At 49.3% G+C, this 24,764-nt stretch overlaps 1 protein-coding gene across 8 annotated transcripts in view; it reads left to right on the top strand.

Annotated features, from left to right (window-relative positions):
* The window catches only part of LOC107325055 (acid-sensing ion channel 2), a 387,163-nt gene that overhangs the window by 311,810 nt on the left and 50,589 nt on the right, over nt 1-24,764 (top strand). For 2 of the 8 annotated variants that reach the window (XR_014937144.1, XM_015885549.3), the window contains exon 1: nt 3,851-4,476. The exons of 2 other annotated variants lie outside the window; for them this stretch is intronic. Coding sequence is in view for 2 of the 6 variants with exons in the window: in XM_015885549.3 (XP_015741035.1) it covers nt 3,937-4,476 (540 nt within the window). In the remaining 4 variants the exon portion in view is untranslated. Of the gene's footprint in view, nt 1-3,850; nt 4,477-13,388; nt 13,523-18,027; nt 18,221-24,764 lie in introns of those variants that run through there. 4 more of the 8 variants (XR_014937146.1, XM_085523771.1, XR_014937145.1 and 1 more) reach the window with 2 other exon arrangements.

The raw sequence follows: 24,764 nt of genomic DNA, 5'->3' as shown, positions 1-24,764 counted from the left end.
TAGGGTTTTAGATGATTATTATGTACGCACAGAAGGCGTAGAAAATGAGATATCAGAGTATTTCCATATTTCTGTATCTGAAAGCAGTTGTAAATTCAAGCAGTTTTACTACTCTACTTGTGCCATAATGCGGATGAAGAAAGAGCTCACTGACGTGCTATTTATGTGCCTTCGATGTTTTATTATGGATCAAATATCTTACCTCCCCCTGATTAAACCATGCCCAGCCCCATAACACTGCAAAGCCCCCCAACACCCCTACAGCAGACAGGGCTGCACTTAGCTCTGCTCTGAGCATCCTCAATTAATACAGAGAATCTCATAGCTGCCAGCTCAATGATTTGCTTGCAAAGCAACAAAACAAAACGTCATACCAAAGAAAATGAAACCAGTTTGAAATAAGAACAGCAGTTTTGGGGTTGGTGGCACCATGCAGAGCTGTGCTGGTCTCAGATAGCACTGGAGTGGGTTTGTTGTATGCTACGGGATTTGAGGCAGCAGTAATAGAATTAACTCTGAGATGGCAGCTTCCATGGAAACCCCTATTTCCAAGTGTTTTATGGCTTTCTCATAACATGGTGGCTTCAGCAGGAAAATTTTTGCAGCAGCAGCAGCAGTTAGGCAAAGCAGCACATTATTCTGGAAAGATGGGTGCTTAAGGAACATAAGAGCATGATTTTATTATGGCATACCAAGCTGGTCCACAAAACCTGCCCCATGGTGACCAGCTGTGCTTGGCCTCTTCCACTCAGTGGTGCCCAGCTGTATGCAGTCTGTTCCATCCAGCTGTGCCACGATGTGCCCAGCCTCTTACATCCAGCAGGCCAGCTGTGCTCGGCCCCTTCCATCCAGCTGTGTGCAGATGTGCGCAGCTGTGCTTGGCCTTTTCCATCCAATGGTGCCGAATTGTGCTCAGCCTCTTCCATCCAGCAGTGCCCATCTGAGCTCAGCCTCTTTCATCCAGCTGTGCTCAGCCTTTGACATGCAGAGGTGTACAGCTGTGCTTAGCCTCCCCCATCCAGTGGTGCCCAGATGTGCACAGCTTCTTCCATCCAGCTGTGCCCAGCTGTGCATGGCCTCTTTCATCCAGTGATCCCCAGATGTGCTCAGTGTCTTCCATCTAATTGTGCATAGCTGGGCACAGCTTCTTCCATCCAGTAGTGCCCAGATGTGCACAGCTTCTTCCATCCAGCTGTGCCCAGATGTGCCCAGCCTCATTCTCCCTGGGGGCTGTAGGGCTCTGGGTATGGTTTTGTTGGTTTTCCAGTTTGCCAGGGCAAAGCATTTGGGTTGGAGCTTTCCTTCCTTTTGCTCCCATATGAGATAAATGAAATCACAATACTCAGAAAGTTCAGGTGGAAGAAAGCATTACAATTTACTTTTCAGGGCTCTTCAAGCTTTTCTTTAATCTTTTTTGTCTTAACTCGAGTTGATGTTTGAAATGAAAATGAAGTTTCAAAAGAAGGAAATGCTTTCAGTGCCAAAAAATGTCAGACTATTCGTCTGTTGTGTATCATTTGAGGACATGCAAGTTATGTCCCGAGGCAGAATGATGGGATTCACCTGAAATGGATGTTTGAATCCTTTCAATGTCATTTTGTTTCCACCCAAACTGTGGTTTGATGTCTTTTCTAACCTTAGTGATTCTGTCCTTCCATGCACGGAGCCCAATGGGCTTTTGAAGCCAAGCTGGAGGAGTCAAGAACCAGGACTCACACAGGAGTGACTTGGGAATGGGAAAATAAATGGATACGATTTCCAATGGATGGGCATTGAAGAAGGGGGGAGTGCTGTGCCATGGCAGCTGATGGAGGCTTTGCCTTTTGTGGTCAGATTTTGACTTGAGAAAGTTGAGAATCACTGCAAGACAGCAGCAGTGCTGGGGCAGGAGGGGACGTATTAGGATGTTTATAACCCAGGACTTTTTTTTTCCCCTCCTTAGGTTTGTGTCAATATATCATGGAAATAACAATCCCAGACTGCCTCATAGCAAAGCTATTCGGATCATTATTATCCTGTGAGTGAGCCAAGGGGAAGAACTCCCACTGATTCCAACAGGCAGGGGGGGATGCAGGCTGAGATGCTTAATGGGAGCCACTCGATAGCACGTTATTACAAACGTGCTAACTGCTGGCCTTGTTTCATTTCGTTTAAGAAAGGTCACAGCCACCTTCCCAGGTTTGAAAAGGATTTCGGATTGATGGGAAGTGGTTAAGTGGGAAAAAAAAAGAAGGTAAAATTGCAAAGCATGGACAGGAGAACACTGTGAACTGAGGCACTGCAAAACACCCCGGCTGGAAAACTGAGCCTGTGGTTTCATACTTGTTCAAATCCTTGCTGCAGCAACCCCAGCATGGGGTCTCCCCAAAACGGTTTCCCTCCGCGGTCTTAGAGCTGGGAGTGGGGTTTTCTTTGGGGTAAGGGGAGGAAGGGGTTGTGTGTTTGCAGCTCTTGCCACGAAGGGAAGAAACTCTGTGAAAGAGGCTGGTGACAGCCAGGCTCTAACGGCACCATCTATCGGGTAAAAATGCACAGCAGATCAAAACACACATGGCAAATGAATGGGAAAGCAGAAATATCAGAGGGGATTCGAAGCAGTTATCGCCACTTAGAGCTTAATTGGACACAATGATAGGAACGCTTCTTAGTACTATTCTAAATCAAAATGAAGGTAACACTGAGCTGCTATTCAGAGATCCGAGCTGAGCAAAACCAACTGAGGTGCCAATGTGTATCACAAGTATTTCTTTCTCCCCAGGGTATTGGGGAAAGGGTTTTTGCGTGTGTGTCCGGGCAAGATGCGGTTCTAAAGGAGCCCCCTGTCCCCCACACAGCTCTTGTAAACGACTACCGGGGCTCGAGGAGGTGATGGGGAGGGGATGCTTTGGGGTTGCATTTTTCCATGTAGCGATGGAACAGAGAGCACTTGGCTACAAAGTACAAAGAAGCTACACCCCGAGCTTCCCCCCGCGCTTCCAGAGGCTGTACCGGTGTCGGTACGATCGTGTTTTCCCCCGGGGCAGCTGAAAACCAGAAAAACAAACTCCGACTGAAAGAGAAGGGAGGGAGAGAGGGAGGTACCCCGCAATCCCACCTCCACGCACAGAGCCCGGCGGGTCCCGGGAGCTGCCGGTGGAGCCGCACTCCCCCCGCTCGGCCGTGAATAAAGCCGGAGAGGAGGAGGAGGGGGCTCCGGCGGGTGGCGGGGCCGAGCGGCGCTCCGTCCCTCCCCTCCTCCCTCCGCCTCCCCAGCGCGGCTGGCGCCGAGCGGCGCGGCTGCCGCCACCGCAACCGGGACACGAACCGAAGGGAAGCATCGCCTTTCTGTGTGTCCCTCCCTCTTCATCATCCGCCCAGCGGGGCGCGGACGGCTTTTCCTCGGGAGAACGGGCATGAGAACGGCGCGGGGTCGGAGCTGAGCGGCTGCACGGAGCGGGGCTGGGACCGGGATCGGGAGCGGTGGCGGCAGCGCTCAACCCGAAGCTCGGAGCAGCCCCGGCCGGTCACGGAACACGGAGCTCGGAGGTGCCGGAGAGCGGAGCTGATCGCGGAGCTGATCGCGGAGCTCGGAGGTCCCGCGGGCGGAGCGGCAGCAGGAGCACAACCAGCAGCGGGCCATGCCGGCTCGGCACCGCCGCGTGTGAGCGGCTCCTCCGACCGAGCGGCAGCCTCGCCGAGCCGCGGGGGTGCGGTCGCGGCGGGGAGGAGGCGGCGGCGGCGGCGGCATCACCACCGGCATCACCGGCAGCGGGGCCCGGCATGCAGCTCTCCCCGAGCACCGCGAGCTCGGGGCCGGTGCGGCGGGCAGACCGCTGCGGCTCCCCCCGCCGCTCGGGGCCGCTGCGGGCCGCGGAGCGGGGGCCGGGCATGGCGAGGGGCTGCTCGCATTGAGCCCACGGCGGTGGCGGCGTTGGAGGGGAGCGGCGGGGAGCGCCCATGGCGAGGGGTCGCCGGGTGCCGGCGCTGCGCACGCGGCTGCACGGGCTGCGGCACATGTGCTCGCGGCGGGCGGCGCTGCCGCGTCGGGCGCTGTGGGTGCTCGCCTTTTGCACGGCGTTGGGTCTGCTGCTCTCATGGTCCTCCAACCGCCTGCTGCATTGGCTCTCCTTCCCGTCGCACACTCAGGTGCGCACCGAGTGGAGCCGGCAATTGGCTTTCCCCGCCGTTACATTGTGTAACAACAACCCGCTGCGTTTCCCCCGTCTGTCCAAGGGGGATTTGTACTACGCGGGGCATTGGTTGGGGTTGCTGCTGCCCAACCGAACCGCCCGGCCGCTGCTCACCGAGCTGCTGAGAGGCGACGAGGCGAGGTTGCGGTGGTTCGCTAAGCTGGCCGATTTCCGTCTATTCCTGCCGCCCCGACACTACGAGGGCATCAGCGCCGACTTCATGGACCGCCTGGGCCACCAGCTGGAGGACATGCTGCTCTCCTGCAAGTACCGCGGCGAGCTCTGCGGGCCCCATAACTTCTCCGCGGTGAGTGCGTCCCGGGACCCCTCCATCCCTTCCCAGACCCCATCCCTGCGCTCTATGGGGAGCGCATCATCCACGTGCGCGTCTTTACCCCGCGGTATCCGCGTTTCCTCCACGCTTTGCGTGTATTTCCCACGATGTGCGTCTCTCCCCCACACTTTGTGTGTGTTTTCCCCCCCATCTGAGTGTTTTCCCCCCCCTATCTGAGTGTTTTCCCCCCCCTATCTGAGTGTTTCCCCCCCCCTATCTGAGTGTTTCCCCCCCCCTATCTGAGTGTTTCCCCCCCCCTATCTGGGTGTTTTTCCCCCCCATCTGAGTGTTTTTCCCCCCCCATCTGAGTGTTTTTCCCCCCCCATCTGAGTGTTTTTCCCCCCCCATCTGAGTGTTTTTCCCCCCCCATCTGAGTGTTCCCCCCCCCCCATCTGAGTGTTCCCCCCCCCCCATCTGAGTGTTCCCCCCCCCCCATCTGAGTGTTCCCCCCCCCCCATCTGAGTGTTTCCCCCCCCCATCTGAGTGTTTTTCCCCCCCTGAGTGTTTTTCCCCCCCTATCTGAGTGTTTTTCCCCCCCCTGTCTGCGTGTTTTCCCCACGATGTGTGCGTTATGTTCCGTACTTCGCACATCGCGGCTCCGTTTTGGGTGCGTGGAGGTCACAAACAAACACCATTTGCGGGCATTGCAGCAGCGTGGAACACGAGCTGTGAGTGGGACGGCTGTTCTCAGTGCAGGCACTGCTGGAGTGCAGTGTTTCAACGCGGTGGCCACGAAGTTCCCATTGCAAAGCACTGAGTTCCCTCCCCAGCAGATCACAACCGTTTCCCTCAATGCTTCTCTCTCTTCTCCGAAGCAGAACTGATGCTTTTTTGTTCTAAAGGCTACCTCAGGCCATCAGCAGTGGGAAGTGGTGGCTCACACTCACTGCTGCTATTTTTAATTGGGGGGAAAAAAAAAGAAGAAGAAAAAAAGACACCAAAAATCCCAGCAAAATAACATTGCTACCATTTGAGGTACTTGGTGATGTTTTCCCCTGTTGCCTCCAGCATTGTGGCATCTCGACTCTTTCCATCCCCAACTGCAAAGCAGAGTTTCCTCAGGTGAACTCTGCAGGGTGAGGCTCAGTTGAGCTCCCTGATGTGGGGAGAGCTGGTAGGTTGGTCCCTGTCCATCCAGAGCAGCCTTTGCCTGCTGGGTGCCAAATGAATCCCCACTGGGTCAGCAGAACTGCACCCTGCAGCTGTGTGCTGTTGCACGGTGTGCTTTGCTTTGCAAATAATGAGCTGCTGTGGCAGGAGTCTGCATGTGGGCTCTTGCTGTGGAGTCAAGCCCCTGAAGTTAAGGGTGTGCTTTGCAAGCCATCACCGGTGTATCCCTGTTTAAATAACCCCTGTTGGACCCTTTGATAGATAGTGTGGTTAGAGGAGGTGGTGGGTTGCAGTAGTTCTAAATGAGAGCTCAGAGTGGAGTCTTAAATGAGCTCAGTTGGTGGCAGCTGGATGTTTATTGTGTTGGAATGTTGTGCTGGGTTATTCTCTTCTTCCTGTCTCTGTAGATACACGGGAGAGTGGGAGATGTGCTGTGGTTGCTGCTGGTAGTGGGGCTGCTGTCAGCAGGGAGAGGAGTTCTGAGCCGCTGCTGCTCCTCACACAGGAGAGGAGCTGAATTCCCACTCTACGAGACACAGCACATAAAATCAAAGAGGTTCCTTTGGGGCTTCCCCAACAACCTGGAGGCTGCTGAAATGTGGAGGGAGGACAGATAATCCTCTGGGATGGAGGACACAGGGATGCTGTGAGCAGATGCTGCTGCAAAAGTCGTGCAGCAAAAGGTGATGTGGGAGTTCCAGGTGTGAATTTCACTGGGTAAAAAGCCCCAAAGCCCCAAACCAAGGTGCTTCCCTTAGATCTGAAGCAAGCTCTGCATGAGAGCTGCTTCTCTTTCCTTTCCAGCTTTGTATGTCTCACACACGAGGTCACCACCTCTCCTTTCAAGCCTCACTTGGTGTGATGCTGGAGTGCTGTGCTGACTGCGCTTCTACAGCACCAAAAGGAAAGGATTGCATGGAGGATAAGTGCAGCAAAAGCACCGTGTGTCCGTGGTGTCACTTCTTTATTTCCCCCATATATGCTCCTGTGGAGTGGGTTGTAGTGATTTGTGGAACTCACTGCTATGAGATGAGTGAGAAGAACAGTTGAGATGGGCAAATGGAGCTTATTGATGGCTAAAATCATTTAGTTGGGCACGCTGAGGATGTGTGTGAGTGCTTGGTTTTTGTTCTACCTGTGCAAGTTGGCTTTTGTCACCCATACACAGTGTTTAAAGGCGTCAGGATGTGTAAGGTGAGCTGAGATCTCATGCCTTGGGGTCAAGGTGTTCAGTTCTATTCCCATGAGCTGGGCTTGAAAGCCCAGCCATAAGACACAGTGATGGCAATGCCTGTGCTGGCTCTGATGCAGAGCTCCAAGGGAAGCAGCTGTTGAGCAGTTGGTGTCCTTCAGAAACACCTTCTGAGCTGTAACATGGAACTGTCAGAACTGGGCAGTGTGGTGATTTAAGGCAGTGTTTGCTCTGCCTTGCAGGAAGGGGGTCCTCTCTTTGTAACCGAGCATCAGGATTGAGCAGACAGTCCCTTTGCTCTGCATCACTTCAGTTCAGGTGTTGATTTATTTCAGTGACTTCCTTTGTCTCCCAAATTCGCCTTTTCCTCTGCATATGGACTCAAATCTATTTATTTATATGCTTGTATTTTAACATGAACATTCTTAACACACCCCCATGGGCTGGGATTAAGGGCTGGTGACCTCATCCTTGTTAAAAGAACCCAATAAAATCCTGCCTGTTGCAGTGGGGAAACACAGCAGAGGGAGGCTCTGATTTAGGGGCTGTTTTGGAGTCTCCTTGTCCATATCCCTGAGTGCTTTTGTGTGCTTGTTTTTTTGTGTTGAATCATTCCTTCTTTATCCCCATATGGGGTTTTGCTCTCTGTACTCCCCTTTCAGACTGCTCTTCTGCTCTATGCATATATATATATATTTCTCTTTTATCATACTGTAGATCTGCTTGCTGATGCTGTCATTTTGGAAGGGGAACAGGTTGGGTTCATTATACTGATGTGGGGCTGAAGATTTAAAGTTCCCAGTTTGTATGGGTGCCATGGAAGGGTCGATGAGCAGAGCCAGCTGGATTCAGTCTCACTCATTAAATCCCATGCTCTCATCGCCAGGCTGCAGTGGCATTAAGTAATATCACTAATTGTGTGTTAGTTAGCATCAGATTTGGGCTGTGCTAGGTGCTGCCTGAGTACAACAAGCAATGAGACTTGCTGTGAAGATGGACTTGCTCCCTCCTTTGGCAGCATCCATCAGGAGCTGTGGAGCTCCTCCAGAGGCAGCCAGCAGCTCTGCAGGGCTTTTCATTATCACAGAAGTTTGATTTTTAGACTGTGAAACAGGGCTGGAATGTAGGAACCCATGTCCCCTACCATGTAACTCCTGAGCTTCTCCTGGTCCTATTTCATCCCGGGTCCAATGCGCTGTGCTTTGGATGTGCAAATGTGGTGTTCCTCAAGAGGAGGGGCAAGTGCAGAGGGGAGTCTGCAGGAGGAGCTGTAGGTATCTCCATTCATTGCTGTGGAGTTGGACTGGATGGCCTTCAAGGGGTCCCTACCAACTCAAACGATTCTATGATCATTCTGTGATGGAGAAGAGCTTTGGGCAGGGCTTTCTTGCACACTTTTCCTCCCTCAAGATGCTCTTTTTGCTTATGCCAAAGCCATCAGTGAGGAGATGGAATAACCAGTTAGTTGCATGCTAAATGTATAATCATCAACATAGGTTTGTTTTCCTTATGTAACAGATCCCAACTAATTGCCTGCTGCCCTACAGCAGAATTAATATAATTAGGGGGCATAATTTTGGTTACTTACCACTCAGGAATTCTGCAAAGGCTTAATTAATATTTGCAAATTGCTTCAGGATCTTCCAACCATCTACTAATGTATACAGAAGGCAAAGAATAACAATCCTGGTGTTGTTATGTAGGCGTGGAACCAAATGGGGTGGGGAGGGGGAATAAATCCAGTGGGAATCCAGGAGGGGAATAAGTCAGGGATGCTGAAGCTTGCTCCAGAGCTGGGAGGACAGTGCTGCTCTATAGCAAGGTATTGCCAAATTGCATACATCCTAATATAGGGCTGTGTGTGGGGCTGTCACCAGCATCATCACCTGTCCATAAGTTTGGGTCTTGGCTCTGTCTGAGGTCACATTTTCCATTCCCAAAGGCAGCACGTCAGGGCTCTACGCCGATGCTGTCTGCAGGGCAGGGGGGATTCAGGGGTCTCCTTTCTTATTGCAAGGACAGAGATTGCCATGGCTGCACATGGGGCTGGGAAATCCTGACTGTGATGGATTGCACAGCTTAAAACCACGGAGGGGGTGAGCAGTGCAACACCTCTGCATGCTTTGCCTTCCTCTGTCCATTGGCTTGAAAGCAGTCTTTTATTTCCCCTTGTATTTCTGCAGTTTTCACTTATTTAACCCTAATTTCCTTTATTCTCCTCCCTGCTGCCACTCATTCCTTCCACTCAGCTGTGGGATTTCATCCCCAAGTTTTACCATCACCCCGAGTGCTGTAATTTCAATGGGAGCAGGTATTTGCCCTTTGTTCCTCATCACTCTGATCCAGTGCTGTGATTTACTTCTGAAATCAAACAAACTCCAGCAAAAACGTCCCCATCAGCACCCTTGAGCTTTAATTATTTTTTTTCATTAATAAAATGAAAACATAAATTAAGAACTGGAGCTGTTACTAATCTGATGACCACACTCGCTCGCATACAGATTTTCATACGGTGGTATTAAATCAAGAAGAATGGCCTATTATAATATAATTAGCTGTGATTCACAAGCAGGAATAACTGTTGCCAATGTTGGGAAGGGGGGGGTGGAAATTGCATAATACAGTTGGAAAAGATTCAAACCTTCATGTTTTGGGGGGGGGGGGTTGGTCCCTTTTTGCCTTTTGGGAGCTGGAATAGAGAAGCTGCTCTAGGGAACTCACAATGGATTTTGTAATAAATTTATGTAATGAGCAAAAGTGTCTCATTGTGGGCATGTAAATCTTCATATGCTCCCAACATATGTTCCCGACAGAAATAAATAACCTCATCCTGTGGCTTTATTAGGCTTAATGCATCAGTGCTTCCCAGCCCACTCTTGCAGAAGGACCTCAATCTGTCTGAGCACTGGGCAGGGGCAAAAGCCAACAGCAACTTCACCGTAGAGCTGGACTCCCATGGCTACAAACCTCTCTAAAAACGGATCTCTAATTTGCTATTTAATTATATTTTCTTGCAAGCATTTGGAGTGGTGGAGAAGCTGGGTTGAGGATGCACACCATTATCTCCATGTATCTCCATGGCAGTGCTGTGTGTCTGCACTGGGTTTGGGTTTTGGGGTCTCATATGGGTGTTGCTCAGGGCAGTGAACCCTACTCTGTGTTTCTGGTGGGAGGATGCTTCAGGTTTCATCTGAAGTCAGGAGCAGCGTGAAGTTCTCTGGGCTCTGAGTAGGGTTTGGCTCTTTCAAGTCTTTTTGTTCCAACAAGAATCCTTCAGATTTCTCCATCCAGGTGGCAACATCAATGAGAGACGCTTCAAACACATCCTCACTTTTCTGCTTCTTTTGTTTTCAGGTGAGGTGGCTGTAAATTTATTTGCTGCATGTGAGGAGAGAACCCTTCCATCCCTCCTTCTGTCCTGCATTAAGGCAAAGGGAAGAGATGGAGCTACCTGGGGTGACCCCGATACCAGAAAAACAGGGCTGAAATCACTTTGAAATTATTAAGTAAAATATAAATGGAGGTTTCTCAACTTTCTTGAGGTGCTGAGAGGGAAGCATCCCTTATACAGAGGATGAATCAGGAAGGCATTGATCAGGAAGGCAAGGATGAAATCATGGAGGTGCAAGTGGTTTTTATTCTAAATCCAGGTGCCTCACACTGTTGTTGCCCTGTTTATTTCCTTAGCAGAACCAATGAGAGGTTCTTTGGGTAGTGTTCCATCCTTTGAGACCTCCAAAGTTCCATGCTTCTCCCTCATCCATTTCTGTGGGATCCTCCAGGTGCCCATGGTGATGTAATGAAAAGTTACCACTTGCAATGGGGTTTTTCTAAGTGATGAAGCAATCTGTGCCCCATTTGTTTTTCACCCATTGGCACAATGCATGGACGTGTGGGGTGGGTTTAGGGTCTTCATCTCTGTTCCTGTCGTGGGATCAATGATGGTTCCAGGGGAGCTGCTAAGGTGGCTTTAACAGGTTGATGTTCAACTTAATGTGTCATTCTTCCTTCTAGGAAGATATTTTCAGCATAAGGTATTACTCTGCCTTGAGGCATTCAATGCAAAACAACACTTAAAATATTTACTGTGTACTCTGACAAATCCAGGCGTTGCATGCACACAGTGCCAGATACCTCAGCCACCCTGCAATCAGCACGCACTGTGATATCAGACAAATCTATCATTCTGTTTCTAATGATGCCTACATCCCTATCCATCCCTCTGTCAAAGCCTCCTACAGGGCTTGGGTGACTTACTGCACCTTGCATTGGGTGCTTTACCAACACTTGCATCCAGCAGCAGGTTACAGCTTGCAGCCAGCTGAGGAGGGACAGTTGGGCTGGCATGAGCCATGCGTGCAAAGCTGATGGTTCTCTTCTGAAAAATGCAATTACTTTTTGTCTTTGCAAGCTTTGCTACTTCTTCGGTGCACTGATTTCCCTTAGATTTGCTTATATTCCCCCTCCATCTAGGCTTATCGATCTCCAGATGCGGTTGGAATTGATTCCCCATTGCTCTCTTTACTCTCATCTGCTCTTTCCAGCTCAGTGCTGGGGCTGGGGATACAAACATCCACGACCTTTTTATGAGATGATGGCCCTGTGCCTTCTGGGGTGGCTTTGTGGCTGCAGGAAGCCTTTACCTGCCGTGGTTTCTGCTAGTTTCTCTTACATCAAGTAATTAAAGTGCCATTCCCAGGCATTAGAAGTATGATCTTGACTCTGCAATCATGTGTTCCATGGGGTGCTGGAGGGCAGGGGGCTCACTGTGGTTTTATTGCTCCCTCTTGAGCTCCCAGCCCCACATACACCCCAGGTTGGAGGAGGTTCCGCAGTGTCCTGTATGGCTGCGGGTGCTGTCCCCCCTCATCCTATTTCCATTGGTGTCCTTTGCCTTTGGTTTCTCAATTGATGGGCAATTCCCTATAGCTTGTGTTGAATGAAAACACTTAATTGCAGGTTTTGTGGTATTGTGCAGGCTTGCATACCCCATAGAAGCAATTCAGTTGCAGTTGTTATGCATCAGCACAGGGGAAGGCATTGCTACACGTCAGTGCACTGAAGGGTTTAGCAGGAAAGCATCCCAATACTTGGCTGATTTCAAGGTTGAGTATGAGAAGTATAGGAGTTAGTACGAAGTTACAGGCAATATATTTATCTTATCATCTGATGGTTTGATCTGTTGGAACGTCTCTCCCAGTTCTGGAAACACTTGGTGAGGTTTGCAGATGGGCAGACAGAAAGATGCCAAGTGCTGGGGAAGGCTCTGAGTTCATGGTAGGTGCCCGTGGAGATGTAGGCGGTGGGACTTGTGCTATCCAGGCATTAAATATAGCACACGATGCATCCTCTTTGTGTTTCTTTCCCTGCCTGAGTCATCAGTCTGCCTTTCTAATAGCATCACAGGCACTGCTGGTTTTGGGGGTTTCCTCATTGTCTTTCTCAGTCTTGGGTGGCGATGGAGATGTGGGGATGGTGCCCCAATCCTTGCACTCCTGGGTCCAGCAATGGAAAAGAGCCTTGGGGAAGGGAGGGATTTTTCTGTCCAGCATCCTACACATCATAATGACTAATATATATATGTATATATATATATATATATATATATAGGGGAAATGGAAAATGACCCCCTGTGGGGAACTGGGTGCAGAGCTGGTAGTTGCATAGGATTAATGCAGATGTTTGCTTTATCTAAACTCCTGCTGGTTCAAGGCAAACATCTGCATTGACTTTTGGAGGTGTTTCCTCCCTGCTAGGTGACAGAGCTCAGCACCAGGCTGAATCTCCCAGGACAATGTTAAAAAGGGGTGGATTGGGGACAACGAGTGAATAAAGGAAAGGGGAAAAAAAAGAGAGAGAAAGCAAGAGAATAACTTTGCAACATGCACATGTCCTGGAGTGACTCTGGATAGGTTGTGCAAAGGGTAGGGAAGGAGCTGAAATGTTTCCATCAGTATGATAGAAGTGCATGGAGGTTTTGTGCCCTGCTAACCCGAAACACTTAATATGTCATTTTCAGGAGAAGGGTTTTGAGGAGGTAAAATAAAAAGCTTGAGGACAGCTCTTCTGTCTCTTAAACCCGTTATTAGTGGTTGCAGTGCTGCCACATGGGATGCTCTGGGGCAGGGATGGAGCTACCAGATGGGTCATGTGAAGAAACGGGGAAAAACTGAATAAATAAAGCAGAAATCCTCAACAGCGGGTGGAGGTATCAGCCTTCCTGAGCTGATGCAAGCTCCTTCCATGGGAAATCTTGCCTTTTGTTTGGGTTTACTTGCACTTTTTCAAAGCCTTTCCTGTCTTTTTGCCCTCCGTTACATTCCTGCCTCATTAGAGATGGGCTCTGGAGGAGATGAAGGGATGATTTAACCTTCTGTACCACGCGTGAGCCCTGTGTTCAGGCAGGTTATTAGTGGGGCCGCCGATGTTGGGTCTTTTAAAGCACAGAGGGGGTGCTCAGGGTTCTCTCCTCCTCACTGCTGGGGGGATGCGAGCCCAGCGCTCCGACCTCTATTGGGGAGCACTCAACAAGTGTAAGGAGCGTGAGCTGCCTCGCAGAGGTGGTTTCCCAGCAACTAGACAGGAGAGAGAGAGACAAAACACAAACCAAACACTTGCTATCTGGCAACCTGTTTGTTTTAGAAGTGGTTCCTGAGACATCGGGGCTTGTTAGCATGAGGTTGACACTTGCTGGGTTTTCATCTTGCTCTCCTCCAGGTTGGTGAATGCGATGCCTTTCTTTGATGTTAGATGTCAGGAAAATAAGGCTCCAGGCTCTATGCTGAGCAGGAGCAGGGGGATGCAGCCCTCCTGCTGCAGGCTGATTGCATTATGCACGCCACTCTGCCGCTAATTGCTGGTCTTACATATGTACAAAGCAGCAGCAACTGAGTAATGGGTGGATGGAGAGCTCATATGCAATGCTGGCTATCCCTTTGCATGGACGAGAAGGGCATCAGGAGCTGTTTGAGGGGTACAGAAGCTGAGCAAAAGCTGGCAGCACTGCAGCCTGCAAAATCCCGGTTAAACAAACGTTGTAAAACCCGGCCCTGGAGGGAAGGAACGCTCGTAAACTTTGCAAAACAAATTGCTTGCATTGTGATAAAACAGGTGAATTCTTGGCTGCTCGTGAACTGTAATGAGGGATCAGGGAGGCAGCAAAGCTCTCTCTTGAGTACTTTGCAGGGTTGCACAGAGGCTCAGCTCTGCTCAGGTTGATGAGCTGTAGATTCACCCATGGTTTTCTTGTGTTGTCTCTGCCCCTATTTGCTTTTCATGCCTGGAGATGGAGGAGCTGCTTTCCTGCTCCTTCTCACCCTATGTGCATCCATCCTGCAGTGCAGAGAGTGGGGGTGGGACAGGACTGAAGGGTCCTCACCCTGCACACAGGGACTTTAGATTGAGACAGGGGAGGTTTAGGTTGGATCTTAGGAGGAAGTTTTTCACCCAGAGGGTGGTGAAGCACTGGAACAGGTTGCCCAAGGAGGCTGTGGATGCCCCATCCCTGCAGGCATTCAAGGCCAGGCTGGATGTGGCTCTGGGCAGCCTGGGCTGCTGGTTGATGACCCTACACATAGCAGGGGGTTGGAACTGGATGAGCATTGTGGTCCTTTGCAACCCAGGCCATTCTGTGATTCTATGATTATGACACAGAGCAAAGCAAACAGCAAATAAATGGCAAAGTCTGAGCAAGAGGGCTTGCAAACAGAAGGAGCTGTATTTCAAACACCAACTAGTGTTGTACAGTTCCTATATTTTCTGTCAGCCTTCATCCAAAGCAGCATTTCACACCAACACACCCCATCTCCTTGTCCTTACAGTATAGTTACCTTGGTGGTATCTGCTGTCACCTCATTTGTGTGCAGTACAGAGCTGAGCTCCCATCCTACATCCCCCACTCCTCCCTGAGTGCAATGCTTGGAGATGCCTTCAGAATGGCCAAATCTCTGATGAACGTCTTGCACCAGCGTGGTGGTTTTCCACCATTGATGTCAAGGTGTTTTTTTGCTACTGTTTAATTAGATTAGGCTTCTAAGTTTGGTGGCCAGCTGTTTGCTTTGCAGACAGGCAGAAAAAAATCCAGCATTGCGCTCCTGCTGCTTTCTTCTTGTAATGAGCTTGTTAGCAATTAGTTGCTGTTGGAGCAGGCTGCTGTGTGTAGAGAGGCAGAGCAATGAGCTCAGCATCTGGAGAGTGGCTTTGAGGTGGGAACGGGGTGGAAAAGGGGGCTGGGATAAGTGGATTCAAGGCTGAAGGGCTGGGTGCATTGGTGCATTGTGTCCTTGCTCCTTTTTGGGTTACTTTGCTGAGTTAGGGATAATTACTGTTATATATAATGTTAAAGAAATAATACTTAGAGCATAGGAATTTTCCCTTCTCTCCTAGCAGGGGGAGAAACTCTCTCTAAAACCTTTTTTTTTTTCTCTTTTCCTATCACTCATCCCTGCCCTCACCAGCAAGGAAACGTGGATGGCACAGCATGTCCTGGGCAGAGTGGGCTGTGCAGGGTCCAAAGCAGCCTTTGGCTTTGGCAGAGATGCAGCTGAGCCCTGTGGGAGCAGGAGGGTGACAGCACGGAGCTTTTCCCAGTCGTTGACTCAGAGCCTGAATCTCTGCCAGCCCAGAGGGTGGGAACGGAGCCTCAGGCTGCAGATTTCGGCTGCTGTCTCATGGATCTCAGCCTGCAGATGGGCTGAGGGGCTCATTTGGGGGTCTTGGAGTTCATGCATCTCGTTTTCTAGCTTGCAGAAGATTGGCTGTGTGTTGTTGCTGATGTTTTTGGTGGTTTTGCCTCTCAGGTGGGTGCTGGCATCTCTGCACTTGGGCTCCTTGCTCCATTTTACTTAGAGGGATTAATAAGCAGAGCTGTGGGATTTGAACCCTCACAATTCAGCTGAGTGAAGACTCAGTTTCCCTGCAGGCAACTTTGGGCATCTGTGCTTAAATAACCTTTTAAATAACCTATTACTTGGCCAAACAGCACACTTAGGAGCTGAGCTGTGTTGCTGGCAGCCCTTCTAAAATGGGTCTCTGGGAGAAGGGTCTGTCACTCCCTCCCCCCCTGTGTGTATCGTTCCTCTTCCTTTCCAGAAGCCACCAGATTAATGACTCAAATACTCCACACTAATTAATCCTTGGAAAGCCCACAAGTGAAAAAAAATAATAATAATAATTAAAAAAAAAAAAAAAAGGGAATTGGCTTTTATGAATGTTCTAAGGAAAGGACAAACTGAGGAGTAGAGGAAGCTCATTTTCACTAGCTGCCCTGCCTCTGCAGAGCTGGGGGGGGAAGATGGTGATCTCCAGCTGCAGCCCTGCAAACAGGGCACTCCCACATCCTTCCTCCATCCAGAATTGCATTTGATATGTGTCACACATGTACAGGTCTGGCTTCTTTGCCATCATCCCCATTTGAGGCAAGGAATGGCTAATAGGCATGAAATGAAGCTGGAGGCTGTACTGACATCTGAGCCTGCATGCAAAGGAAAGCAATGGGAAACCCACTGAGATTTGCTCGCTGCATGTCATAGAAGCAGAGCATTTGGACCAGGGTTGGGCTTTCCTGCAGGCTTGTTGTAGCTGCAGGTTAATGTGACTACAGGGGTTATAAGGGCTAAGAGGGGCTTTTCTTGCTGCTGCCTGTGCAAAGCAAAAGCTCTCAGCCCCTCTGTTCCTGGTGAGTAACAGGAACAGAAAACACCGTCTCTGGGGAAACAGCTCCAAGTTCTTCCACTTAAGTGTGTCATTTGATCTGCTCTTACATCTACTTTGCACATTCACATCCTTCAATCCTTTAAACAAGCCCTCTGGTTTACATAGCTGTTCTGTAGCGCTGGGAATGTTGTTATAACCCGGCCTTGCAGACTCCTTATCCAACACGCTAAAGTGAGTGGGGATTTAATCTAGCAGCAATCAAACAAAACACCTGTGCATCTGCTCCCTGGTTGCCTTGAGGTCGGCCGCTATTTTGCTGTTAACACAAGGCTGTGCAGCATTTGCCTTTCCAAGCAAACTCCTACGCGTGTCGCCTTGTGCACCAGCTCTCACTGATGCTTAGTGCCAGAACCACAGACTGGCTCCATCCTCTCTGTTTTCTCCACTGTCCCCATCCTCTCTTAGTGTCCCCATTGTCCCCATCTTCTCTGTCATTCCCATCATCCTCATCCTCTCTCCAGTATTCCTGCAGGCCCCCACCTCTTTCCACTGGCACCACTCTCTCCAGTGCCCCAATAGTCTCCATCTTCTCCCTACTGTCTCCATCATCCTCATCCTCTCTGTACTATTCCCATCACCTCCATCCTCTCTCCACTGACCTTGCTGTCCCCGTCCTCTCTCTACCAGCACCCATTATCACTCTTTACTGTTCTGATAGTCTCCATCTTCTCCCCACTGTCCCCATCCTCTTTCTGCTGTCCCCATAGTCCCCATATTCTCTGCCATTCCCATCATCCTCATCCTCTCTCTGCTGTTCCTTCTGGCCCCCTCCTCTTTTCAGTGACCCCATTCCCATCAGCTCTTGCTGTCTCCATCCTTACCATCCCAGTCCTCTCTTCCCATCCTCCCTGCTATCCCCACCAGCCCTACCCTCTTTCCCCATTGTTTCTCCTCCTGCCCCGACCTGGGAGCTGCACTGATGGAGGATCCTTAAGCCTAGGGGCTGGGAGGGGGCTGCAGGCTGTGCAGAGCCCCATGAGCACACACAGCCCTGGGGATGTTGCACCATTACTTCATCACCCCACAATGATGCAGTGATGATGTAGCTGCAAGGAGCCAAATCAAAACGCTCTTTCCCATGTATAATAAACATAATACATCACTTTTTGTTTCCCCCTCACTTCTCTCACCTGTCTACAAGAAGGAAAAAAATAAAAAAAATGAAAGAAATCAGTTTCCTAGCAAGGAAGAGTGACATTTCTATTTTTAAAGGGCCATTTATAAATAGTGGCATTACTTCAGTCTTTTGCAGTGTGAGGGTGCAAGCTGCTTCCTTGCAGAGCCCGGAGCTGTGCTGCAGCCCTCAGCCTGCAGCCCTGTTTGTGCTGCTCAGCCATGTTTCCTCCTGACCTATTTCTGTGCGTGATTGTGATAAGCCCCAGATGTACCGGTGCTCCAACGAGCTGCCAGACTAATAGATTTGCAAGGGAGGTTTTGACTTGTTTGCTAATAGCTCACCTGTGCTGTTGTTTGATACCTCTGTGAGTTCACCCTGTGCTGCGTGCAGCTGGGAATTCATTGCTTTTAATAACAGCAGGCTGAGAGCTGCTGCTTTGAGTCCCCAAAGCCTTTCTCTTGCCCTTGCTGCAAGGACGGAGCTGCTTTTGGCTCCACACACTGCGGTGCTGCTGCGGGCTGGATTTATGGCAGTACCAGGAGCTCTGCAAGATGCTGCATGGGAGCAATGGGATGCAGCTCCAGGTGATGGGTGGCAGTGCTGGGGGTTGGGGACATGGTGAGGGGGCACACAGAGCATCGCCCGCCCACCTCTGCTGCCACCAGCCACTGCTGGATGTCTTCTTTCCAACTGCTGTGAGGTCTCAGTGCAATTTATTTGGCTGATTAAAAAGCACAGCAGTTAGCATGTATCTGAGCTGTAGAAATACAGAGCTGAGCCTGCTGTAGTGCTGGCTGTGCCACCAGCTCCTGCTGGCCGGAGGGAAATGTGGAGTCAGGGCCAGATCCTGCCCAAGGGATGTGGTATCTGGGCATGGTGAGGGTGGTTTGGGGTAGGACTTGGGGGTCTTAATGGTCTTTTTCAACCTTGATGTGGTTCTCTGCACAGGCAGAGTAAGGCGTCAGAGCTGGCAGGGCCAACATGAACAGGGTCCAAACTTTACCTCTTTTTGTGTAACAGAATAGATGTATGTTTTATCTTTCTGGAGTTTGATTTCCATTCTGTTGGGTCTGGGTATGGCTGGTACCTGTAGCATCAATATGCCACAAGGTGTGGTTTGCCAGGAGTATCATTTGAATCCATGGACAGAAGGGCATCCCGGACCTCAGCTGTTGTCTGAGCTTTGTTCACTTAGCTTAAATTATTTTGGCTACTGTAAAAGTAAAACTAACAACCACACAGTCTTTATCAGTCCTCGCAGATGCCAGAAATCTCCTGCAAATTGTAACTGTGTCATGGCTTAACCTGCCTTAATAACAGGCTGCAGTGATAAGGGAGGAAATTCCTCCCATTTGTTTGTTCTCATTTTCTTTTCTGCTTCTTTTCTGCCTGATCTGTGGCTGAGTTTAACCCAGGTGGGTGACTGAGCGCTGTGACTCGTACAGACACCACATGCTGTGAGAGCAGAATATTGATTCCCATCATTTCTGGCTCTTCTGGAAAGTCATTTGCATTTTCAGATATCATCGTAGAGATGCAGAAAAGCTCCCTTGGAACAATAGGGAGTGACCAGGAGAATGGGATGCAAATCTGTGGGGTTAATGGAGATAGGATTTGCATTTGTGCAGAGCAGAGTATCAGAGAGAGGGCAAAGTGGGAAAATAGTGTGGTTTAAGTCTAGGAGAGGCTTTTGTAATTACAGACTGAGCTAAAGGTGTTGCTTGGGCATGGGAATGTCATGGGCATGACACCAAAGGCTGAATCACCAGATGTGGTCTTCCCTCTCCATCAGACCATGGACAGCAGCTCTCTGCTGGGCTGGGCTCTGAGCCATCATGCGTGATCCCAAATGTAAGGTGATTTCAGGGCATTGCCCTAAATACATGTACATGATGATGGTTGTTTTGTGTTCTGGGCCAGGTGACAAACGTTGAGCCACATTTCCTTTCACAATGTAATTTCTTACTAGGGCAGCTGAGCTGCTGCTTGGTGCTGATTGTCCATTAATCACATCCAGTGGTAATTGATGTTCTTCAAACACACTCATCCCACCAGAGGGTTGGGGATGGGCAAGAAGGAGCAGCCCAGCCCTGCACTGCACTTTGTGGGGTTTCAATGCAGAAGGAGAAAATGACGCTGCTTTGAGCTCATTGACCTTTACCAAAGGTGTGATTTCCTATGAAATCACGTTGAATGATGCTGAAAAACAGCTGTATTTTATAGTAAAGGAACTTTGTCCCATCCAAAAGGCTGCAGCTCCGTTCTGCTTTTTTTTTTTTTCCCCAGAGCATCTGTGTAGGTTAGAGTGTACTTATTAATTTTCATTTGCTTGTGCATCATATAATCATCAGTACTTAAAACAGCAAACACAGACATGGATGTGGCTAAGTGACTCAATTAATCACAGGGTTCCTGTCCAGCTGTGTTTTACCAACATGGTTTTCTTCACCTGCATTAAAAAATATATTTATATCAAGGTATTTTTGGGCAGAGACTTGTTGAAGATTGGGTTGAATAGGGGAGGTTATGTCCTAAGGATGCTGATAGAGCTCGTTAGCCTCCGTGGTCACAGAATCATAGAACCATAGAATAGTTGGGGTGGAAGGGGATGCTCAGAACAGGGATGTGATGGAGAAGTGAACTTTGAGCTGCAAGATAGTGGAATTCACTCTTTACATTGCAAGAGCCAACTGCAGAGTTGGCTGTGTCTTGTTTGATGGCCGTGGTTGCCTGGGGAGGTGCAGGCAAAAAGTGCTTCAAAGTGTGGGAGGAAGCAAAAAGAGGGGTATCATTACAAATAGAAGAAAGGATTGGGAGTGGCTTGGGCAGAGCTGCTCATGCTCTCCTGAGATATAGGAGGATTGCTGCAGAAATTGCTGTAGTGTTCCACAATATGGAGACTGTCCTGTATGGCAAAGGCACAGAAAGATCTGGCTCCATCCTAAAGCCATCCTTTCCCTGCAGGGCTTTGCATGTTGCAGAGGGGCTGTAGAGCAGAGTAAGGGCAGAGTAAGGCTTTATGGAGCTGCAGGAAAACTTTGGATCTCTGTGCAGTTCTTTGCATTGCGTTTCTTGCTTGTTGTGCTGAACCTGGCTGGCATGACAGCTTGTTGTGCATGAGAACAGCCACTGAAACCCCAAGCACTGATGTCACAAGGGTGAATTTTTGCAGTGCAAAGCATGAGGGCATCCACGTTTCACTTTGTGCCATTGACAGCAGCAGTAAGCATTGAGCTATAGGGCATCCTGGTTGCTTTTGCAAGATTACACCCCTGTCCCTGGGAATGTTCATTTCTCTGGCCTCCTCATTAGATGATAATTTCGTCTGGGTTTCATTAAAAGGTGATTAATGGGAATGCTGGGGATGTTCTCCACTGGGAACCTGTAATGCTTCCTTCACACAGAGCCCAGGAACTTCTTTAATATGAAATTTGCCTTAATCTCACTGTAATGGGAGAACTTTCCCTTTCTTTGGCCTCTCATTCCCAAATTTTGCAGCCCAGCTGCCTTAGACCATCCTACAACCCTAAGCCAGGTCATTGCAAACTTTTGGGTTTGCGTTTGGAAGAACCCAAAGCAGACACCTCCTGGGATGCTCTGAGATGCTCTGGTTTGCTAGGGGCTCCAAAACCCCATTCAAACAATTTGCACCTTAACAAGAGTCTGAGTAACTCATGTTAAGTTTGTTTTTATTATTATTATTATTATTTTGCCTTCATCACTACCTTACAGTTACAGTACATGCTGCAAAAAAGAAAAGGAAAAAGCACGCATCAATCATTCATTACTTTCCAAGTCCCCACCTCTTTGGGATTTTGTCCAGAAACTGGGGCTGTAACAACACTCCAGCCTTGCCATTAGAAATAAATGAGAGGTTTGAGGAAAAACCCTCTTGAAACCCTTGATAATTTCCAGTGAGGGGTTTGTAAGAGGCTCCCTTTCATACAGGAGGTTCAGGGCACGAAATATCTGTCTAAAGTCTATAGCGATGCTGCAAGACAGAGAGAAAATTAACAGCAAGAAAGTATGAATCCAGCAGGTGCTGCAGCTGCAGGTGCTGCAGGTGCATGAGTTGGCTGGGTAAAATCAATCCCTTCATTTTTAAGCGATGCTGGGAAAGATTTCAGGCTTTAGAGGGGAGGATGCAGAAAGCTGCAGATGCCAGAGGTTGTTTGCATTTGGAAACTGACACTTTAATCATCTCTGGTGTTCTCCTTTGAATTCTGATTTAAACTCAGTGCCGAGGGAACTGGCAGCTACAGTGCTGAATAGAGGAAGGGGAGCAGGTTTGTAGCACAAAATTGGGGCTATTTACTTCTGAAGGCCTCTTTTCAGAATGGCATGAAACTTTTCTTAATGGGAGGAACCTGCATGCTTCGACCAACCATGCCTGTTCCACATTTGCTGCTGAGCCACTGTTGTAGGGCAATGACAGTGTCAGGTTGGGAAATGAAAGCTGGCTTTGGGACCATGTGCAGAAATGCAATGGTTTGCGATGGTTTGGGGGTCAACTGAAAAACTGCCTTCACTAAGAGAGATTAAGGAGCTGAATGTAAAGGGTTTGTAAAGCAGAGAGCTTGAGGGGCTGAAGGAGGGTCAGGAGAGCAGCTCAGCTATAGAGGGGATTGTCATAGAGCCATGGAACATCCCAAGTTGGAGGGGTCCTGTAAGTGTCATTGAGTTCAACTCCTTCTCAATGGACTCCCAGTTGACAAATGGTCTTGAAGGCAGCATGGCAAAGAGCAAAGGTGGGAGGTAAAGCACAGCTAGATATGATGTCTGGATTTGGGTCGAAGTGGCATTTCTCAGCACATCCATGCCCAAGGTTTATCTTCAGGAGGGAATTGAGGGAGCTGCTGGCATCCAGTGGGTTCCACAGCCCAATGCAGGCAGTGCTTCGGGGCTGTGGACACGACTGGGTCATTGGTCTCAGACTGTCCTTGAGGTCCCTCCTTGGAGAGCAGCCACCAATGACAAATCCCCAATGCCCTCACCCACCTTGCTGCTTTAGGGAACAGCACCCTGTCCTATAAGACCTATAAATCCCAACCTGTTCCTCTGTGGGGAAAATGAATCCTTTCCTTCAGCCACAGGGTCCTGAAGCTGGGGGCAAATTGTGCTCCTCCTGCAACTTGGAACTCAGATGCCAGGAGGAAAATTGCTTATCCCCTGATGCTCCTGCTTCTCCCCTCCTCACCCTCTCCCGTGGGAAGCTGTTGCTTGCTCAGTGAGTTTTAGTGCTGTTTTTTCTTCCTTTTTTTTCTCCCCCAAGCTCATCTTTCACTCATGCAAAAATCTATCACCCTGTTTTCCCACGACGGCTTGCCGTGCAGCTTTCAATCACCCCAAAGACAAGCTGGGGTGTTAATATATCTCGGCAGACTTCGTGGATCTCATGTAGGGAAATGAATTTGCTCTGCCTCTTGCCCAGATCGTGCTTTTAAACTGCAGATTAAATGCAGAGATGTGGCAGACCCGACCTGATGCGTGCCCAGCCCGGGGTGGGAATTTTGGCTGCTTCTGGTGGGTGTTTTGCCAGGACTGTTGACAACTCAAGATAATAATAATAAGCTTCATTTTTGTACCATATTCTCACCCATCCACAGGGCAATTTCATGCATTATTATGATTTCAGTGTTCGAGTTTATGCCGCAAGTGGAGAATTATGTTAGGATTCAGAGAAGCTCATTAGAGCGCATTAAAGCTCTCTGTGAGACGGTTCTCCAGAATTAGAGGCTTTAACCTTGTTTAGTTAAAATTCAGAGCCAAGGGTGTCCATTGACGGACTGGAAGGGATGGTTCACTTTGAGGTTAATGCACTTTATCAGTTCACTGTAAATCCCTGTCACTGCTTTGCTGGCTGATGGAGCTGTGCACAATGGAGCTGTGGGATGCTGTCAATGGGGATGGGACCAAGAGCTGCTTGGAGGAGTTCAGCCACCCTGTACCTGTATCCTGTATTCTGCCTTCACCCTACAGTCTCTTTAAAACCTAAATCACCACCCCAGGCAATGTTATGAGCTCTATTGCTTCTCATTTTGTGGTTATGCTCTGCTTTTATCTTCAGCATTTCTTCCCCTACCAACCACCCTTTAAAGACCCTACATGGAGAACAGCAATGATCCTGCATCCTTGGAGGCAGCCATTGGTCCCATCCAAGCTCTTGCACCCACACTCACAAAGCCCCTTTCCATCCATAATTTCCATCATGGAATTATTATTTACAGAGATGACTTGGCTGTTGATTGGTGGTACATCCCCAGTGCTACCCAGGGGCTGCACCACTGTGCATCATTTGTGCTTCCAGGAGCATAACTGGTGTAAATGTATAAGCAGATTTGGGCAGTGATTGTAGTTGCTGTATTTTTAGCATATATTGAAAAGGGATTTGGGATTAGGAGCCTTGTTCTGTGGGCACCCGGGCAGCAGCAGATGGGGGTGACCGGAGCTGCAGCAGAAGGTCACTGTAGGGATGGGATCACATGAGATGAGTGACATGGCTGAGGTCATGGGGAGGCAGAAATGAAAGTAGGTGACAGTCTGGTGGCTTTTAAGCCCATGTTCAGGTGGATTTGGGTGACATCAGGTGTCTTTGTGTCAGTTGGGTTCAACTTCCAAGGCTGCTTTGAATGGACTCAAAGTCTCTGCCTGGCCGCTGCCCCAAGGGGAAGCTGGCAGTAGGTTCATTCCTATATTTGAAGGAGGGGAAAGAATTCACAAAGAAGCAAAACAACTTCTTTTTGCCCAGCGGGAAAGAAGATCAGGGCTTGAATCTGCTCTAAGAGGATGAAATGAGTATCAGAAATTTGGCAAGGAAAATAATGGAAGGAAAATGATGCATCCCTAAGAGACCTGCCTTCAGAAGAGCAGACCAGAGAGCTTCTGAGAGGCTCCTGCTGGCATGTAGGTGGTGGGACAGCAGGAGGGCTCTGTGTGTCCGTGTTCCTGAGCTTGGGGCTTTGTTTTGGCACTGTTTCCCAGCAGTATGCATATGAAACATGGGCAGCCCTGCTTGTCACCTTGCTTTTAAAGAAATCTCAGGTGAGGAATAGGAAAAAGCAAGAAAGCTACTGATTTGGAGCATTAATCACAGCTGTGCTTGAAGGGATGATTTGTCAGCAGGCTGAG

Source organism: Coturnix japonica, chromosome 24, assembly GCF_054131305.1.
Source record: "Coturnix japonica strain WE chromosome 24, WE-NBRP24, whole genome shotgun sequence".
Taxonomy (NCBI): domain Eukaryota; kingdom Metazoa; phylum Chordata; class Aves; order Galliformes; family Phasianidae; genus Coturnix; species Coturnix japonica.
Note: the sequence above shows the minus strand (reverse complement) of the source record. Positions and strands in the feature narration are given on the sequence as shown.